This window comes from Euprymna scolopes, chromosome 20, assembly GCF_053919585.1.
Source record: "Euprymna scolopes isolate OS-2025 chromosome 20, ASM5391958v1, whole genome shotgun sequence".
NCBI lineage: Eukaryota > Metazoa > Mollusca > Cephalopoda > Sepiida > Sepiolidae > Euprymna > Euprymna scolopes.
In genome coordinates, this window is record NC_136501.1 from 55113100 (window position 1) to 55132155 (window position 19056).

Here is a 19056-nt window from a genome sequence, read left to right on the forward strand (position 1 = left end):
AATCATACCCTCCCACTATATAAAAAAATATGTCAACAAAAACAATTATAATAAATTTAAGCAAATATTTTCTTTTTCTTTGGAGCAGATGACATTTCAGTAATAGAAAATAAGGGTATGATTAACTAATAAAAATGTCTTATGCATAAAAAGCATTAAATTCTAAAAGAAATTAAAATTAATTTTTAAAATATATGATTGTTCAGTTTCACTCCAGTATTTAAAACTGCTCGTAAAAAATAAACAAAATAGCATCAAAAGTTTATAATTTGTAGTAAAAAAAACGATGGTATACCAAAAATTAGACAAACTAATCCAGTATTTTATTTTTAAAATATATAGATTTTATTGACGAAATCTCACGGTAGCTGTTTTTGGCCTTCGTTGGAATCAATGACCAAGGGAGATAACTCAAACTTAAATATCGTAATCATAAAAAAAAGTGTTTATGGATAAAAATTTGATTTGATTTTATAAAAATAAAGATACTACATTAATATACAGATTCGTATGTAATAAAAGTTTTAGTGTTCGTTAAGATAGTCGACAGATCGATTTTTTTAAATATGTGATTTTAAGCAAAAAAAAAAAAAAATGTCGGAAATGGTATATATGCAAAAATAGTGAAAAATCATTGAGTAGAAAATTATAGTTAAAATAATTTTTATGGAAAATTGGGGAAATTGCATTTTCTTTAGATGTGAACACCTTGAAGATTGCAACTACAAGGGACATTCTTATCTTCCTTTTTGCGACTTTAATGGTTGATGTTTTGTTTTAGCCGATATTGATAGACTATTTACTAAAAACAATTGCAGTTTTTGTACTCAATGAATTTTCATAATTTTGGGATATATTACTATTTTCGACACGACAATTAAGTAAGTACTGTTATTTTTACTTAAAACATATTTAAAAAATTAATCTGTCAACTTTATCTTAATAATCACCAAAGTTTTTTGTGCAATTATGATTTTTTTAATATTAGGGTAAAACTAGAGAATCACCAAAAATTAAAAAATGCCAGTTACTTCCCTTGGACTAGAAAAAAAAAACAGGCTCTCAGTGAAGAAGGGGAGGTAAGTTTGCAAAATAAATTACATGAATAAAAAAAGCTAAAAAAAAAAACATGCCTATAAATTAGAATTATTTAAAAAATAGTACTTATGCATTTAACGAACCAGATGTAACTAAGCGTTCAGCTCGGATTTCTCCGGAACACAATGTCAGCAGCTGCCTGACATAACATGGCAATCAGTCAATCACAACACTGCTCGCTGAGTTTCAACTTGATGCGTGTGCGCATGACGAACAGCAGACAAGAATTCTGATACCAATTAGAAGAGAAAACAAAAAAAAAACGAAAAAAATAAAGAATTTTATCTTTTCTTGCTTAAAAAATTGCTTAAAAAAAACTACTGACATGAACTTGACCATCCTATCTAACCAGCTCCAGACCCCAGAGGCTGTGATACATTTTTGCCAGCACAGGAAATCGATGGCAAAGTTGATGAAGTGCTCAACCTGCGGCCAGGAATGCGTACTACCAGGCAAGCAAGCCTTACAGACAGGTACAGCTGGAGATGCAGCAATGTAAAATGTCGTCGTTGGGCGATTATTAGAACGGAGACCTTCTTTGCCAAATTGTGGCTAAGAATCATCTGCATCCTAAAAATAATTTACCTGTGGACGTCTGAGATTGCGACTACAAAAAATCTCCAGCGCAAATGTGGGTTGCGTTCATGCCACACAATTGTTGATTGGAAAAGTTTCCTGCAAAACATTTGCCGGGAATACTTTCTCAGGAATCTCCGGCAGATAGGAGGGCCAGGCCACATGGTTGAGATCGATGAGTCTATCTTCAACTGCCAAAAACATAATGTCGGCAGATTTCTTACCAGTTTTGTTTGTTTTTTACATAAATACTTGAAGAAAAAAAAAATACACAAAAAAGGTTGTTTCTTTTTTCTCTTTTCATAAACTATAAAAAATACTTCAAAAAAACAGTTACTATTATTTATTGAAAACTTGCTTATTTATTTATTTGACAAAAAAAAATGACATTTTCTACAAACATTTAATAAAAAATATAAATGAACAGTAGTTTTTTTCTGTTGATGTTTCTACATTTAAAATTTTACTTCATTTTTTTTCTTTTACGTAGCGTTATTATTTCATCAGCAATGCTCGGCTTTATCTGACTGTTGACGTCATGCACCGGAGAAATCCAAGCCGAGTGGTGAGTTACGTCTGGTTCGTTAAATGCATAAGTATCAAAAAAAATAATAAAAACCAAAGAAAAGCAATAATATAAAACAAAATAAGAAGAAGAAATTATAAAATTCTTACTAAAAAGGGAAAAAATAATTGAATTTGAATACCTGGGCAACATCAAAAATGATGAGCAATAATAAATTCATGAATGCCACTAGGGAGAGAGATAGATGGAGAGCCATAGCCGTCAATGCTCATACCTGGCAGGACACTGTTTGATGATGATAATGATGATGATAAGTAGAGAATTGCAACAACAGAAGTGGGATATATTCTGTAGCAATAAAATGATCCACTTAATGTTTTTATTGTATCTGTTGTTAAGTTAACCTCACAAACATTTTTATTGCATCTGTTGTTAAGTTAACCTCACAAACATTTTTATTGCATCTGTTGTTAAGTTAACCTCACAAACATTTTTATTGCATCTGTTGTTAAATTAACCTCACAAACATTTTTATTGCATCTGTTGTTAAATTAACCTCACAAACATTTTTATTGCATCTGTTGTTAAGTTAACCTCACAAACATTTTTATTGCATCTGTTGTTAAATTAACCTCACAAACATTTTTACTGTAAATATATACATCCTGTTATAGTCCATTTTTGCATTTCTCTTTCAGGGCTCTTGGGTCGGACACTGGTGGTTCCACTCGTAACCCAGCTTCATACTGTGGAGTAGTCGGGCTGAAAGCAACCTATGGTCGTTTATCACGACATGGGCTCATACCTTTGGCCAATTCATTGGAAGTGCCTGGGATTTTTGCTAAAACTGTTGATGATGCTGCTATGATTTTCAGTAAGTTTGTCATAAAAAAAATTAGTGATTCCAAAAACAGAGTATAAATGTGAAGATATGAAAGAAGTGAATAGACACCCCACAAAAATAAGTCTGTTTAAAGTTTATTTCATTTATGAACAGCCAGCACACAGCGCTTTACAAAGCTTTGTCTCGCCCCCTACCTGTTTTGTCTTTTACTTGTAAATGACACCCGAGCCCAACCCTGTGCTCGGACAATCCATAACAGGAAATATTCAAGTTCTCAGATCAATTGTCTCTAGTGTGAGGAGGAGGACGATAGAGAGAGGGAGAAAAAAAAATAAAACAACCAAAAATCACAACTTGCCAGCCAGCCCCCATACTCTAAATGCAAAAAAAAAAAGTATCGAATGAGAATTTAAAAAACAAAACAAAAAAAGGATAATTGTTCACTCGAAAGTCCAAAAATCTTCACATAGATGTCAACCAAAAATCAACAATTGTTCTCTTTTTTTTTTCGTCCCCTCCCCTTCTCTGTGTTTGTGCATGTAGGTGTATTTTAGATCAGGTGACGGGAGAAATGACAATTCGATTATGGACTATGCATGCAATGAAAAGGTCTTTCTGTTCACTACGAAAATGAGGTATCTCCCACCTCTTACATTTACACGTCATTCTCCTCGTCTTTCTGGTACAACCCTTTTTCTTCCTTTTCTTTTTTTCATTTCCTGACAATGTCCAACTTTACTGCAAGTGGCAATGTTCTGGCTACCACCTCGGATATCTCCTTTGCAGGTGGCGTTCCCACCTGGACTTTGGTCTCCTTTATTGGAGACTGCAGCTCTTGTACTCTGTCTTGATCTAGACATGGTGCACTCATTGGCATCCCCTCTTCACTCAGGTGCTCTTATTGTCCGTGTCTTTGTTTTACCCCACCTTTTTCTATGTTTTATCCCAGGCCACTATGTTAACCATATCTTCACCCCCTCTTAGGTTCTGTTTACCCACAGGACATAGTTCTCTGAGCCTCTTCCCTTCCGACAGCGTAACACACTCCCAGTGCAACATAGCATTGCAGTACCTATCCAACGGAGTCCACAGGCAACCTTAAATCATGCAGTAGCTCAACTTGTATTTTCAATAATACTTCTCTCAACCCTCCCAGGGCCACTATACTGGGGTGACAGGTTTCCCGATGACAACACATCTAACTGCGCACGTACATGCTCCGAGATTAATATCAGCAACTGTCCCACCGGCCACGGCCAACAATTTAAAATATGTCTACACCAGATAGTCCAGTTCTTACAGTCCTGTCATTATGACGTCAATTATATTGGTCACTTCTTCTCTAAATATCTGCACCTGGAAAAATAATCCGCTCAACTGGCCCTGACCATAGTCACCTCCACCCTGGTGACATTTGGCACAGACTTACTATTTTCGCTAACTGTGCCAGCACTTTCAGATCGCTCTCTATCGTTTCTAATTTCTCTTAATCGATTTTATATCTCCCTCGGACACTGTCCCAAATAATACATCGAGAGCTTTTCCCTCTATGGGTAGCACGGACATTTCCTGCAATGAGAAGGATGAGAATTCAGCCTTGGTCGTAGGTCCCTTCCCAACTTCTCTTCTTCTTTTTTTCGTTGAGAAGATATCTCATCCTTAGTTATCTCCTCACCTACTCAATCCAACCACATCTCACCGAACTAACTTGGCTTCCTAATCGTGGGTGCAAATCTGCTCCACTACAATATCATCACCGCCTACTCAGGCTGCCACATCCCTTCTCAGTGGATTGCCCTAATGAAATCCAATCCTATCCACACTGCAACGACCGAAGTCAGCGAAACGAAAGCGGAGTAAATGTGGTACTCTGGTGGCTGCAAGGACCCGAACCAAGCATGTCGTGGTAAAATCGCATCTCCACAGCGATTCACCTATCTCTGAGTGCTTCGAGGTCAGTCTACTTCACTGTCACGCAGTCAAAATTCGAATTACCCTCAGTACCGTCGGTTTCGAATCCGACTGAAGTGCTGAAAATGTCTACGTCAATAGCTACCCTACAGCGGAGCGATCGAAAGAACAGATAACATTGAGAACACAATATCTCTATTTCTTTTGTATCCGTCTTAAAAAAAAAAGAATCGGTACAACACCAGTACTTTCAGTTTCGACCTTCTTTCAGGCCGAGTATAATTTTTTTTCTTTTTTTTTTTTCCATCTCCCACTAGCTTTCGTTTAACACTCGCATTTATAATTCATCTTGGGACCAGTTTTCCTTTTTTTTTTTTCTAAAAGCAAAAAGTCAAAACAACGATTCCTTCAGCACCTCAAAACAACGTCATTGTCGGATGCTATTTCTCATATACTATCGACCGTTGTTCAACATTCGGTAACCGTCTTTCCCTTTTGTTTTCCTGCCGTGAATCATAACCCCATCAGGCCAACATTTCTACTTCCTGGAGGATCAATGAAATTTGTATTTCCTTTCCCACATTCACCCTCCTTTTTTTTTTTAACCATTTTGTAGGCTATTTAATCGGTAGCATAAATGCTTCCTATCGCCTTCAAGCGATTCAATTACTTAAGCCTCCTCCCAAAAGTAAGTGCCGATAACATCAAGTGCTTCCCCACGATTGATTTATTACAGTTTTCTTTCAAAAATCTTTTGTTATTCGACAGTTTAAATTCCTCCAAGACACTTTCACTCAATACGCGACTTTCTCGTGCTAAATTACTCTCTCTGTTTGCCAATTTAAATTGGAGATAAGATCATGACGCCCAGGAAATTTGTAATTTTTATGTTAGCTAGTATGTCTACTTTTAGGCCTAATTTTTTCACTTCCTTGTGTATGATTTTCTTAAAGTTTTTCCCCTTGACTTTGTTAGAATCTTTTATTATAGCTAATCCATCATCTCTATATAGGCCGATATCTGTAGTATCAAATATGCTAGTGAGGGTATATAAAATGAATAATTCCGAAAGATCTGAAGCCTTTGCAGAGTCTAAGGGACCCATTGCCAAGTCAAAAGAATTTGTCATTTTTGTTTTTATCCATTGGTTATTGACGCGAGTGGACGTCACATTAAATTTAAACAAAAATACATATGAACCCTACTTAAAAGATAACGCTAATCAAATAAATGTAAATCCCAAGTCCAAACACCCCTCCCCCCTCCATCAACTATAAAACATATTCCTAATTCTATCATAAGTAAACTCAGCAATAACTCAAGTGATGGAAATGTATTTAACAATTCAATCAACATCTACAAAATTGCTGAGTTTACTTATGAAGATCGAAAAAAAAGGTAGCGTTTACTCGACAGTTAAGACAGGGTGATCAGGTTCGGATGGAGGAGACGGGTAAAAAGATAAAAGATCCCGAGGGCAGTCAAACGCGAGATGAGGACAGAGTTCTGGACGACCATAGGGACGACACCGAGCGACGGTTTAAGACAAGAGAGGCGACCCCTATGGAGTCTAGAAATATAGAGACGGACGGAAAGTTGAAACGGGAAAATGCAGGGCATGAGTTCCACTCCGCCAGCCATAGGAGACCATGAAGAGCAGTAGCGACTCGTGAAGAAAAGAGAGTTGAACGGCAGTTGACCTCAGAGTCAGCTGAGGAGTCGAGCAAATGGGAGGAAGAGTATCCAATACCTATCTCCTGGCTCCAACAAGCGGGGAGAAGTGAACTAAGGCTGCCGTTGAGGGGAGCAAGGGACTCCCCGTCCCAGGAGTAGTGTGACATCCTTCTACCAAGGACCAGTGGGGGTGAGTAGGACAGAGACTGGAGTCTGGAGCGACATCTCCTGGTTGAAATGTGGCGCAATTGTTTTCTCTGTGGATGCATGGCCCCCATGTGTTCACACTGTTGGCAGATTGTGTCGCGGACCGACCCTGGAGGTCACTAAGAACTAAAACGGAAAGCTCTAGAGGAGGCTGCCTTGAATAACAGAGAAGAGAAATAAGTAACTTAGAAGTATCTCACAGTGATTAAATTGTAAAATTTCAAATGTTTAGACCAAAAATTGGGTGAGTAATTTGGTAGAGACCATAGAGGTAAAATTTTTTCTAACTTTGATCCCAATTTTGATCTCTTAACATTTATTGTTTTGGGCCCAAATAAAATTAAAATGTTCGATCGATGTCCAAGTAACCTACATCTAAAATTTCAAGTGTTTAGACCCAAAATTGACAGAGGAGTTTGGTAGAGTTTTCAAAGGTTAAATCATTGCACTTTGGCCCCTTTTGACAGCCAAATTTCTGGCTGAAAACCAATTAAAAATATTTTCCCAAATCTCAATACCCCTTATGTCAAATCTCGAGTCTGTAGACTGAAAATTGACAGAGTAGTTTGGTAGGGAAATGTGCACACACACACACACACACACACACAATTTCACTTTATGGATATATAGATTTCATTTCATTAATTTCCAAAAATAAACCAAGTTTCCCATTAAAATCTTTACTAAAAAAATATTTCTAAATGTGTTCCATCACTTGTTTAACAAAAATATATTCCCATACTTTACGACTGTTGTGTTAACATGATAGTTATTTTGATTATAAAAGCATAATAAAAAATATGATATGTAGAAGTTGCTAAATGCCAGAAATACTTCCGTAATAGCCTCTTCCCTCAGAGTTCTAGACTTTGGAATCCCCTCCTTGTTTTCTGCCTCCCTGACAGCAGAAGATTAAATGTAATGTGAACAGACATCTTGCCCATTTCCTCACATAATCCCCACTAGACATGGTTCTAAATAGTATGCATTCATTCTTTTTGCGGACTTCATAGTTCTTGTTGTTTCACCACATTTCGGCCAACTTATCCTCTGGCCTTCTTCAGGTGGGTAACCTCGACAGGATAGGAATGCTGAGTCTTGTAACTGTATCCCCAATAATTACTGCCTTCCATAGTTGTTGTCACACCACATTTTGGCCAATGGAACCTTTGGTCTGCTTTGGGTACGATTGAAACCGCTATCTTCAGACAATGCTCACCTGGAACTGTAAAGACTCAACGCCTCTATCCACTGCACCACGGGCCCCTTCGGATGAGTTGATTGAAACCTGGTGAAACGACAATGAAGATGCGGATAACAATCCACGAAAGAATGAATGCACAAATTATGAAGCCTCATCTCAAATGATTCCAAAAATAAATGAAAAAGTAATTTCCTCTCCAGAGCTTAAGCAACCAATGAAATTTAATGAAGTTAATACAAGAGTGCTCAATACCGAAGTAGAGCAGGGTATGCTTTTTATTTGTTTTTAAATAAGCAGTAATATGTTGCTACACAGTCATGAGCATGTTTCCGTCAGCTAGTTACTAGTAAGTAGAGACCTCTTCAGGTGATAAAGCTTATACAAAAGCAAAGTTTGCAAACTTTGCTTTTGTATAAGCTTTATCACCTGAAGAGGTCTCTACTTACTAGTAACTAGCTGACGGAAACATGCTCATGACTGTGTAGCAACATATTACTGCTTATTTAAAAACAAATAAAGTGTGTGTATGTATATATATGTATATACGAGCAAACAGTTAATAAAACATGTTAAAAACACTTTGAAATGAGTTAAAAACATATTTAATCTGAAAAGGAAACACTAGATAAGTGGATAGTCCTTAATCCGCGGAGTTTCGAAGAAATACTTTCCTTCTCATCAGAGGGTAGGAATTAGCAAAATGCAGGATCGGATTTTGCATGCAAAAGTATTTGATGAAACAACAAGTAAGTCAAAGATCTTACTTGATAACAAAAAAAGTGAAACAGGGGGAATATGGTGAAGAAAAAGGTGATTACACATGAATGGATAGTCTGGTGGAAGATAAATAATCCAGTGACGGTAAAATCCAAATATATAACTTCAAGAAAGTTAATTGAATTTCCATTTGCACAAGTAAAATCCAAGGAAATCCCGTAATTGGAAGAAGATGGTCCATAATAATCCAAAGGCAGAAATCCATGGAATAATTCACAAAAATGTGTATTTATTTATTTATTTTTATATATGTATATATATATGTATTTAAAAAATGTGTATGTATTTATTTATATATATATATATATATATATATATATATATAGAGAGAGAGAGAGAGAGAGAGAGAGAGATGTTTTTCAGTTGATCTCTCTTCACAAAAAATGGAAACAAATATTGCAAATAAACAGGTATGAACCCATCCACACACAAGTATTTTTCTAGTATGTTTTGTCTTCAAAATCATTCTCATGTTGGTTTTTGTTTTATCTTTATTTTCTCCTAGATGTCCTCGCTGGACACGATGTATTGGATTCCACTACAGTCCCTGATCGGTTTGAACCTGTCGTCTTACCCGACGTTCCTAACGTCAAAGGACTCACAGTTGGTATTCCTCAGGTAAGACATGATTTACAGCTAAGCTCCCAAAGCTAAACCACATGCCTATATTTATCCAAATAAATGCAAAAGATTTGTTCATCTATCCTTAGGATATTTACATCTAACATCTTGTGCTTATTTAATTATACGATGCAACATAGACTTTTGAAATCCCATATTTTTTTTCGAATCAATTTGTTTGGGCATGGGTGGGGCATCCTACCAAATGCCTGATATTCACTCGCTATTCCAGACTCCAACCGAGAGATCTTTTTAAGATTCTAGTTGTTCCTCTAAATGCAATTGTTTGTATTTGTCTTGCACTTGGTTCACTGGGTATATTGGAAATTCTTTTTTCATGAATCTGATTACCCTTATAATAATTACTGGAATGACAGAGATCTTCCTAAGATTCCAGTTTCTTTTCATGCTGTGCATAAGGCCTTCATATTTCATTTTCCTCTCTCTCTCAGCTCTATTTAAGCCAGCATCAGGAGGGACACTAACTTCTACTAAGGTTGCTACTTTCTCCCTCTGATCTTATATTACTATGTCAGGTTTTAGTTCCATTTTCCATGTATGTAACTGTATGAATCATGTAGTCCTAGTGGATGTTGCGTGTTTTATTATCAGCTGTTCTTCCTGGTATATATTTGCAAGACATTCTACTCTGGATATTCAACTTTTACAGATGGTCCAGTGGAAATATTTACTAATATGTTCTATCTGGGGATAGAAATTTACCTGTAATCTCATATATTCCAGCCGAGAGATCTTTTTAAGGTTCTGAACCTTCTCGTTAAGTGCAATTGTTTGTATCCCTATTCACTTGGTCCATGGGGTATAAAAAAACATAACATGTGGTCGCAGCCTAGATTGAACTCACTACACGAGCTTGTAGTGTAATTCAAATCTTGTCCGTAGCTGAATATTTAATGCTTCACCAGGGCTATCAAGGTTATTTTTTATCATGACACCATCACTAGTTTGGTTGCCTACTATGGCTTAAGAGAGGCCCATCTACTTTCAAGAGAAGGATAGACCATGCCAGTTTCCCAACCTGATACACCTGAACAAATATTAAACATATCTTCTTTTGAGGTCTTTTATCCTGAATAATTCACATTGGTCATTTACTTTTCCTGCATTAGCAATAAAAGCCTCCGCATCTTGTTTCACAATATTTAGACACTTATGATGCGCATAAAATAAGCTGTCCAGTTTCCTGAAAATTCTTGAAAACATATCTATCGTTTCTTTAAAAGAAATATCTTCAGGTTTCTTTGGGAGAATGAAATTTGTATACTTGGTATTTTCCTGAGTACCAGGTTTTTGTAATAGCAGAATAATTTTTTTTCTCAGCAGACCACAACTGACATCTTTTAGAAAAAATATTTTCATTTGTTGGTTCATGCAAAAATTCTGATAGTTTGCAATTCCTTCAGGTGTAAACTGACAATCTTTGTTTTTCTATTTGCCTCATTGATATAGTTTGTAATAATTCACTTTGTTTTAATTGTTCTTGTAAATATTCCATTTGCTTTGTTGTGTTCGTATGGCAAATTGCATGGTTTTTGTGAGTTCAATTATTTGCTCCATATAAAACTTTTAAACACAGAATAAAACAACAACAAAAATTAATTGTACAAAAAGAAAGTGCTAAATAAATTCAATGAATTTGTTGAAAAGACACATATTTCATAACAATTTAGAACAAGAAAATACAGTGACGCTAAACCGACCGCCGACACACACAGCAGCATAAGACATATTCCTTTTTTGCAGTCTTATTTATTCTTTCTTATTAGAAGGAAATAAATTTGAAATGGATTTGCAATAGAACAAATATTTTTATTTCCCCCTTTTTTTTAATATGAAACTAAACAGATTGAATTACATATTTTTTCTTTTGAAAAAAAAAATTACTTATTTTTTGTGTCTTACTTTTGTGTTGTTTATTTTGTGCCATATTCTTTTTAAATTTTCTTTTTGTGTTCTTCTTAGAAAGACTTTTTCTTTTTTTTTTGTCTCCAAAATTTTTTTTTTTTTTTTTTTTTTACACAGTGGTCACCACTTATCAAGGCCCGGAAGCCACTCAGCGATAAGGGTTATTGCAATTATATTACGTTAGTGTGGAGATTTGATGAAGTGTTTACTCAAGGGGGCGGTTCATTAGGAATTTGTTAACGTTGGACTTGAACACATCCAAGTTGTAGTCAGGTGGGAAGCAGGCAGAAGGAACAGAGTTCCACAGGTGTGCAGTTCTAAGAAAGAAGCTTTGTTCATATTATACACTCATCTTTCATCGCCAAATAATATATCTTTCTTTAGATAATCATAACACCAGACATTCACTTAGGGTTAATACTAGTGGTGGGATGATTAATCGAAATTGTTAATCATAAGAATCGTGTATTTGGGGGGAATCGGAATCGCATCGTTAAAAAATACCTTAGATTTACTATTCTTTCATTATGGTTCTCTTATATTTTTTAAGTCAAACTGTTTGTTTGAAGTGAGATTAATGCTATCAAAAATTTATGATAAAAACGTCATAGAACTTTTCATAACATATTTAATATGATATACAAGAATTTTATTAACTACTTTAAAGGCAATCTTTATTTATCTTAATGAGTTTTCTTATTCCGTCACATACATAGGCACTGTCTGTCTTTTTCGAAATTTTGAGGCCCATGATTAGTTATCTGTTTGCACTGTTACAAAATTTTAGGGGCCGCGAGGTAACATTGTTTTTATTTGGGAGCAAAGTTTATTTATGTATAAAACAGCCTAACTGCGTAAAGTTCATGAAAAAGTTGATGAATACTAAACCCTTAGACAAAAAAATTTTACAATGCTTTCATTGCGAGTAAATTATTAACATATTTAGATAGAACATATACTGCCCTTTACTACTAGTCAGAAGACTAAGATCCTATATTTTATATGTACGGCCAAAAAGCGACATGACGTTGATTTTATTTTTTTTTTATATTGTATACTCGGTGTTCAGGAGATACTATTTATTATTAAGGATAATAGAAAGTGATAAAGTACTTACAACATTGACATAGCACATCAATATAATAATGTAATGTTCATAGTATGTAATCACCTTGTATTCTCTTTTTCAATAAATAAGATATCTCAATCAAAAACAATATGATCTGGAAAACATGACACATATCCGTACGTACGTTTAAGGTCCTACAGTATTAATATATAGATAATAATAATACTGATACTATTATTATTACTACTAATAATAACATAATTTATGAGGTTACAGAATTTGAGATTGAATTATGAACATTTGACATTTAATAGAAAATGTTCGAAATGTAGTATTTCACGAAATATTTTAACACAAAAATGCCCTCCCATTTTGGGAGAAGCTACTTTAGTATAGGTTCATCCATCATAAGTCTAATCTTCCAGTTATTACACCCTTTCTTTTGGAGAGTAGTTGATATTCGGTTGTTCTGAAAGCATTAACCAATGCAATAACTTCTTTTTTTTTTTAAACCTGTAGTATGTCTGTTGTCACAAAAGTAAATTATTTTAAAAATCAGTAGTTTTTCCAACTGGTGACTAAAAAAGGGAGGGGTGGGGGCTTATCTTTTGGCAAGTTTTTTTTTTTTTTACCGACACTCTTCTTTAATAAATGAACAATGTCTTGTCAACATTTATATTTTTTAAAAATAAAACAGTCAAATTATTTAAACAATAAAAGGTTTAAAGAACAATGCGGCGAGTGAATTTAATTTTGTTTTTTCTTTTATAAATTTACATTTCATTAAAATATTCTGCGAATGAAGCAATTAAACATTTCTTTTGAAACTTCTTTGCACAACAAAAACAAAAAATATGTGAAAAATTTATTAAAAAAAGGAAAAAAAATTTTTTTGAAATATTCTTTGAACCCTAACTTTGCAAACTAACTAGTCACTCAGAGCCATTCAACTAAAGGACTGTAGGGGCTTGGTCGACATTCACTGATGCCTGATATCACAGTCGTGATGTGAGCATAGGTAAATGTTTCCTAACTCCTAACAAAAAATAAAAAGGTTGTCAGAAACAGCATTAAGGCAGAGGCGATTTCGAAAGTTCAATAAATGACTTTTATTTAACAATAAAAATAAACAATTACCAAAAATTTACTTTTTTTATATAGAAATAAAGAGGTAAATTAAGACATTAAATAAGAATAAACATTAAAGGACGATAAGTATATAATTATATAATAAAAATAAATATAGAAATAAAGCAATGGTAAATGTTACCTTATGCTACAATAGAACACTGACCACTCTAATTTGTTTTTTTAGGGGTATTCAAGGTCACTGACAATGAATCTGATAATCAAACCTGCCGCAAATTTACCGTTTGCATGGTATGAACCCCTAGACCTTGGAACTATTTTGTGCCATTTCACCGTCTTCGGTAGTGTTTTTCTTATATGATACGTTTGCGTGCGAACGGTCTTATCATATTGTGTAGGAATCTTTAAGCTGTCATTTCAAATCAAGTTAAAAAGAAAAATGTGATTTGTTTTTTTTTTTTCTTACGTAGTTTTAATGCTTTTTAATTGATCTAAAAAAAGTTTTCATGAGCGGTTTGCAAAAAAATAACCACATATTTTTATGTCTTTCGTTCTTTTTTGAGGGGGGGGGGATATTCCATTAATAGGTACTTCTGCAGTTTAACTAACCGTTTTTCCATAAGTAACGCACCGACATTTACCATTTCACAAAAATTCTGTTTACATTGGGGAGGGGGGGGCGGTGCTGGGACGATGTGATAAGACACTTCACTACACCTGTTCGCACACGAACATATCATGTAAGAAAAACACTACCGAAGGCAGTGAAATGGCACAAAATAGTTCCAAGGTCTAGGGGTTCATACCATGCAAACGGTAAATTTGCGGCAGGTTTGATTATCAAATTTGTTGTCAGCAACCTTGAATACCCTTAAAAAAACAAATTAGGGTGATCAGTGTTCTGTTGTAGTGTAAGATAACATTTTTAAATATTTTTTTAAAAAATCAAATAAATAGGATTAATTTGAGACTATCTATATATATAAAAGCAAAAATGTGTGTATGTTTGTTTGTATGTATGTAGGTATGTATGTGTGTTTGTATGTCTCGCAAAAACTTTCCACACGGGTCACATATTTTCACGAGATTGGTATCATTTTAAAGTTCCAACCTTCGCCCGACAAATATCGAAAAATTGGCCAAAAACATTAATTTCTTCACCCTAAAATCATCAGTTTTCTACAGGGAGGGGTCAGCAAAAACCGTCCTCTCATGACAAGTTCGCTTCTACGCATGCGTCATACGACGTCAGAACATGATTTACTTTAAATATTTGAAAAACTGACACAATTTCGTCGACGTCATCTTAGCTCAGTTGCTTAGAGCGCGGCCTCATTATCTAAAGGTTTTGGGCTTGAATCGTGGTGTGAGATCTTCTTTTTTTTTTTTCAATTTTTTAAATTTTAATATTGAAAAAGGTTTATTTAAGCCATTTTTCACGTGTTTTTTTTGGGGGGGGTATTTTTCAGATTTTTTAACGAAGTTTTAACGTTCGTTTTTTGTTTCGCGTTTTCTTTTTTTGTTTTTCCGATTTTTACATTTAACATCATTCGTTTGCCTTACGTTAGTTTTTTTTTGTGTCCCAACCTTAATTAATACACGGGTTTATTGAATTTGGTTGCTATGGAAACCAGTCATAAAAAGCGTCGCTCACCTCCTTACATATTTTTACAATTTTGAAAATTCATCATAACTTTTGTTTTATGGAATGAAAATTGAATTTTTTTTTCACAATATAGCTGAGAAGGTGATCTATAAACTGTAATAATTATTTGAAATTTGGTCAAAAAATGAGTGAGCAGTGAAGCATTAAAACAGTTCTAAATGACTAAAACTGCCACTTAACCATATATTGAAACACGCTAGAGTTTGAATGATACAAGGATGTTCCAAAAGTTGTCTCCTATTTTTTAATCCCCCTAAATGGATCAGAGGTGATGTCAGATTGGATTGTTATGATGACTGAACCTTGCATTCATGATCTAAAAGTGTCTTCTCTCTGTTGCAGATATTGACTGTATGAGACTCTAAGAAATCAACCCCTGTCATGGACGTGTGTCAGAAGCAGAGATGTGTCATTGAATTCTTGGCAAAATTGTATTGAGAATGGTAGTGACTATGTAGAAAAATAAATTTTGGTGCCTAAAGGTTGCTCGTTTTAATAGTACCACTGCCGTTTTTGCAACTCTTCAATTTTTTTAGTTAAAAAAAACATAGGATTCTTTACTTTCGGAACGACCCTGGTTTTAATGGCACTGTTTCCGTCTTTGTAGCTCTTCAACATAATGAGTGAAAAATAGGAGACTTTACATTTGGAACAATCCTTGTATAACAAAGCGCACCCCGGACCCATGCACAGTCAATTTTTTTAATTAAAAAACACCAGGCTTTACTTTTTGAACGACCCTCGTATGACAAAGCGCACTCGAGGTACCATCGTTCATTGGATGGCAAAAGTGCATTGGGAATGGTGGTGACTATGTAGAAAAATAAATTCTGGAGCACGAACAAAATGGCCGCTCGTTTTAGTGGTACCACTCCTATCTTTGTTGTTCTTTCAACTTTTAGGAGGTTCTACTTTTGGAACAACACTTGCAGTTTGTACAAACATATACGGAATCTCCATTAGGCATTGATTAAAAAAGGCGTTTCTTTTAGATGAAATCATTAACTTTTTCAGAATCCATGCTTGTAATTTATTTTTAATAAATGTTAAGAAAAAAAGAAGAAAAAGTAAAGTATTTGTTTCACATAATTATTGCAAGTATAATTTTCTTTATTTAAGTTTTTCAAAAATTGGTTGATAAATTTCATTTTGAAACCTGTTTGTCAAACGCTCATGAAAAAAGAAATATATATTATGGTCACAGGTGCTGTCTTTTCAAAAAGCCTGCAAATATATGATGTCGTAAAAATAACACTACCTGTATTTTTTTTTTTTTTAATTAAACCCATCATATTTCTAGTTGAATAACATTTCGTTTTATACTTGCTTACTTGTTCACACATTCACGATTTTTTAATTGAATTCAAAAAATACCACTAAGCTTCTATTGTAATGGAGGAAAAGGGGGAGAAATTTACTTAGATAAGGATACAGTCCCCACCATCTGTAAGATTTTACTTTGAACTCCATTGAAAGTAACATTACAAGCATATGCTGTATTTTCGTGGACATCGGCAATATTACATACCTAATGTGCTTCAACAAGTCATATCTTTTTTATTTGTGGGTCAATTTTTAAAGAATTGCATTGATGGAAAGAGAATAGAATAAGCTTTCCAATGATGTTAATTTATTTTGCTTTTATGCGTTCAATGTTTTTATGCTCCAAGTTAAAAATGAAAAAAAATGGTAAAAAATGATAACAGCAAAAAGAGAAACTGTTTTTTCAATGTTTACATTTCATATGTTACGTTTGGATACACATACATGAAATTTAATTTAATTGGATGTGGCTGAAATTTTACAGGTTATATAAACATAGAAGTCTATCTCACTGGACTTTGATTTATATTTTTACGACTACAGGAAGCAAAGTTACGACCGAGCAAAGCTGATGAAGAATATTTAAAAATCGATAAGATAAATCGGTATATATCATCCATTTTCATATAGATAATAGTTTCAGAATTATTTTTATGTATAATATGTAAATATTTGATAATTATTAATTGTGCGGAAATTTCTTTAAAATGTTATCTTTTATAGAAATTACAGAATATAGAATTTAACAGGAAAATGGCTCACTATGTGCAAATGCGCTGACGAGCGCTGAGCTGCCTACAGTCAGGGTATTAACGAGTTCCATTTGTATTCTCTTAAAAATAGAAAACTGATTTTTCTGCTTTTAAAACGAAAGCAGAAAAAAGTTTCATTTTTTATTCTGAGTTTGTCAATTTAAAAAAATTATTTTCAAGTTCTTCGAATTTGATTTCCGAACAATACCGAGCCAAAACTATTTTCTTGTTTTTAATGCTTTTAGTGCAATATACCAAAAGCGTTAAAAAACAACAAAATGTAATAAGTACAGGCGTTTCTGTTATCTTGGTATTTATAACTTCTTACTTGTACTTTAGGTAGAATTGTGTTTTTTAGTGGCCAAAAATATATATATATATATATGTGTGTGTGTGTATAACAAATAAAAGATACTCGTCCACTTATGCTACCATGCTGAACTGATAATGTTATTATTTAGAAACCCATTCTTAACATGGGGAGGGAAGGGTGTTTTATTAACTATTCTGTATTTTCACCTAACAATTAAATAAAAAAAAGATATTGTGAAACTTGAATTTAATTACAAAATATTATTTGAAAAAAATAGCACGGTAACATAAGTGCATAAGCACCCAAATATTACTAAATGCAAGATAAGTTACTCTTCTACCTAGTTGGATGAGTTTTTAGTGTATTTATTTAATATAAAATGTCTGTTTATTTTGATAATTAGTGTCGAGCGTTGCACAAGAAAAATAACCACATGGTATCTCATGTCTTTGAAATCTCGACAATGGCTTAAAAATATACAAAATACTGTTAGAAACCCAACCAATAAATGTCTTCATGACATTTATTGGGTGGGTTTTTAATAGTATTTTGTATAATTTTTTTTTATTTTTAACTCATTGTCAAGACCATTTTTTCGAATCTGTAAAACAAAACCGTTTTTTTTTTTTAACTGAAGATATCTAAATAATAATAATAATAATTAGGCGGTTCGATAAAGAATTTCATTGTGATGCATTTTGTAAATTTTTACTTTGTTTCGACCATAACATTTTTCTTTAAAATGACTATGTTTTAAGGTTTTCTGGTATGCTGAAAACGAATATCACATTTAAATTTTCTGCAATTAAGTAACTTTCCGGATATTAAGCAATGTAATTTCTTATGTTATTGCTGGTGGCCATCTTGGTATGCGCATTTGCATGCTCCAAGATGGCCACCAGTGATAACATGAGAAATGACATTGCTTAATATCCGGAAAACTACTTATTTGCAGAAAATTTAAATGCAATATTCGTTTTCAGCATACCCTAAAACCTATAAAAGTAATCATTTTAAAATGTTAAGGTGGAAACAAGGTAAAACATTACCATTTTATTTCTTTGTTTACATAATTGAATTTTCAGTAAAACAACAGAATAGAAATGACGAAAATTAACATCAACTGGTAAATATATAGTTGTTGTTTATCAGGATTCCTGATATCCTGGCACTGTGAAAGCTACATCGAGGATTCATGGAGTGTATGATTTATAGTTGCATCTCAGAAAATAGGGGTATATTTTGGGCCAAGTAGAGAGGATTTACAAAACTGAAAATTGGACTGGTCCCAAAATGCATAAGTTCTGGTCGACTATGGGAATTTCCATCTTTTACAGAAATCCAAAATCTATATGAAAAATTTTTGATTTATTTCTGAGATTAATTCATAACTACTCAATTTTTTCTTTTCTTTGAGGCGAGTAATATGGCCATGAATGCGCTTTAGGCATTCAATGGCTACACCCCAGACTAAGCTCTT

General features: G+C 33.8%; 1 protein-coding gene across 3 annotated transcripts in view; it reads left to right on the plus strand.

Annotated features, from left to right (window-relative positions):
- The window catches only part of LOC145241434 (glutamyl-tRNA(Gln) amidotransferase subunit A, mitochondrial-like), a 99727-nt gene that overhangs the window by 30826 nt on the left and 49845 nt on the right, over positions 1-19056 (plus strand). For all 3 annotated transcript variants that reach the window (XM_080104386.1, XM_080104385.1, XM_080104387.1), the window contains exons 5-6: positions 2899-3074; positions 9323-9435. In XM_080104386.1, coding sequence (XP_079960512.1) covers positions 2899-3074; positions 9323-9435 — 289 coding nt within the window. The remainder of the gene's footprint in view (positions 1-2898; positions 3075-9322; positions 9436-19056) is intronic.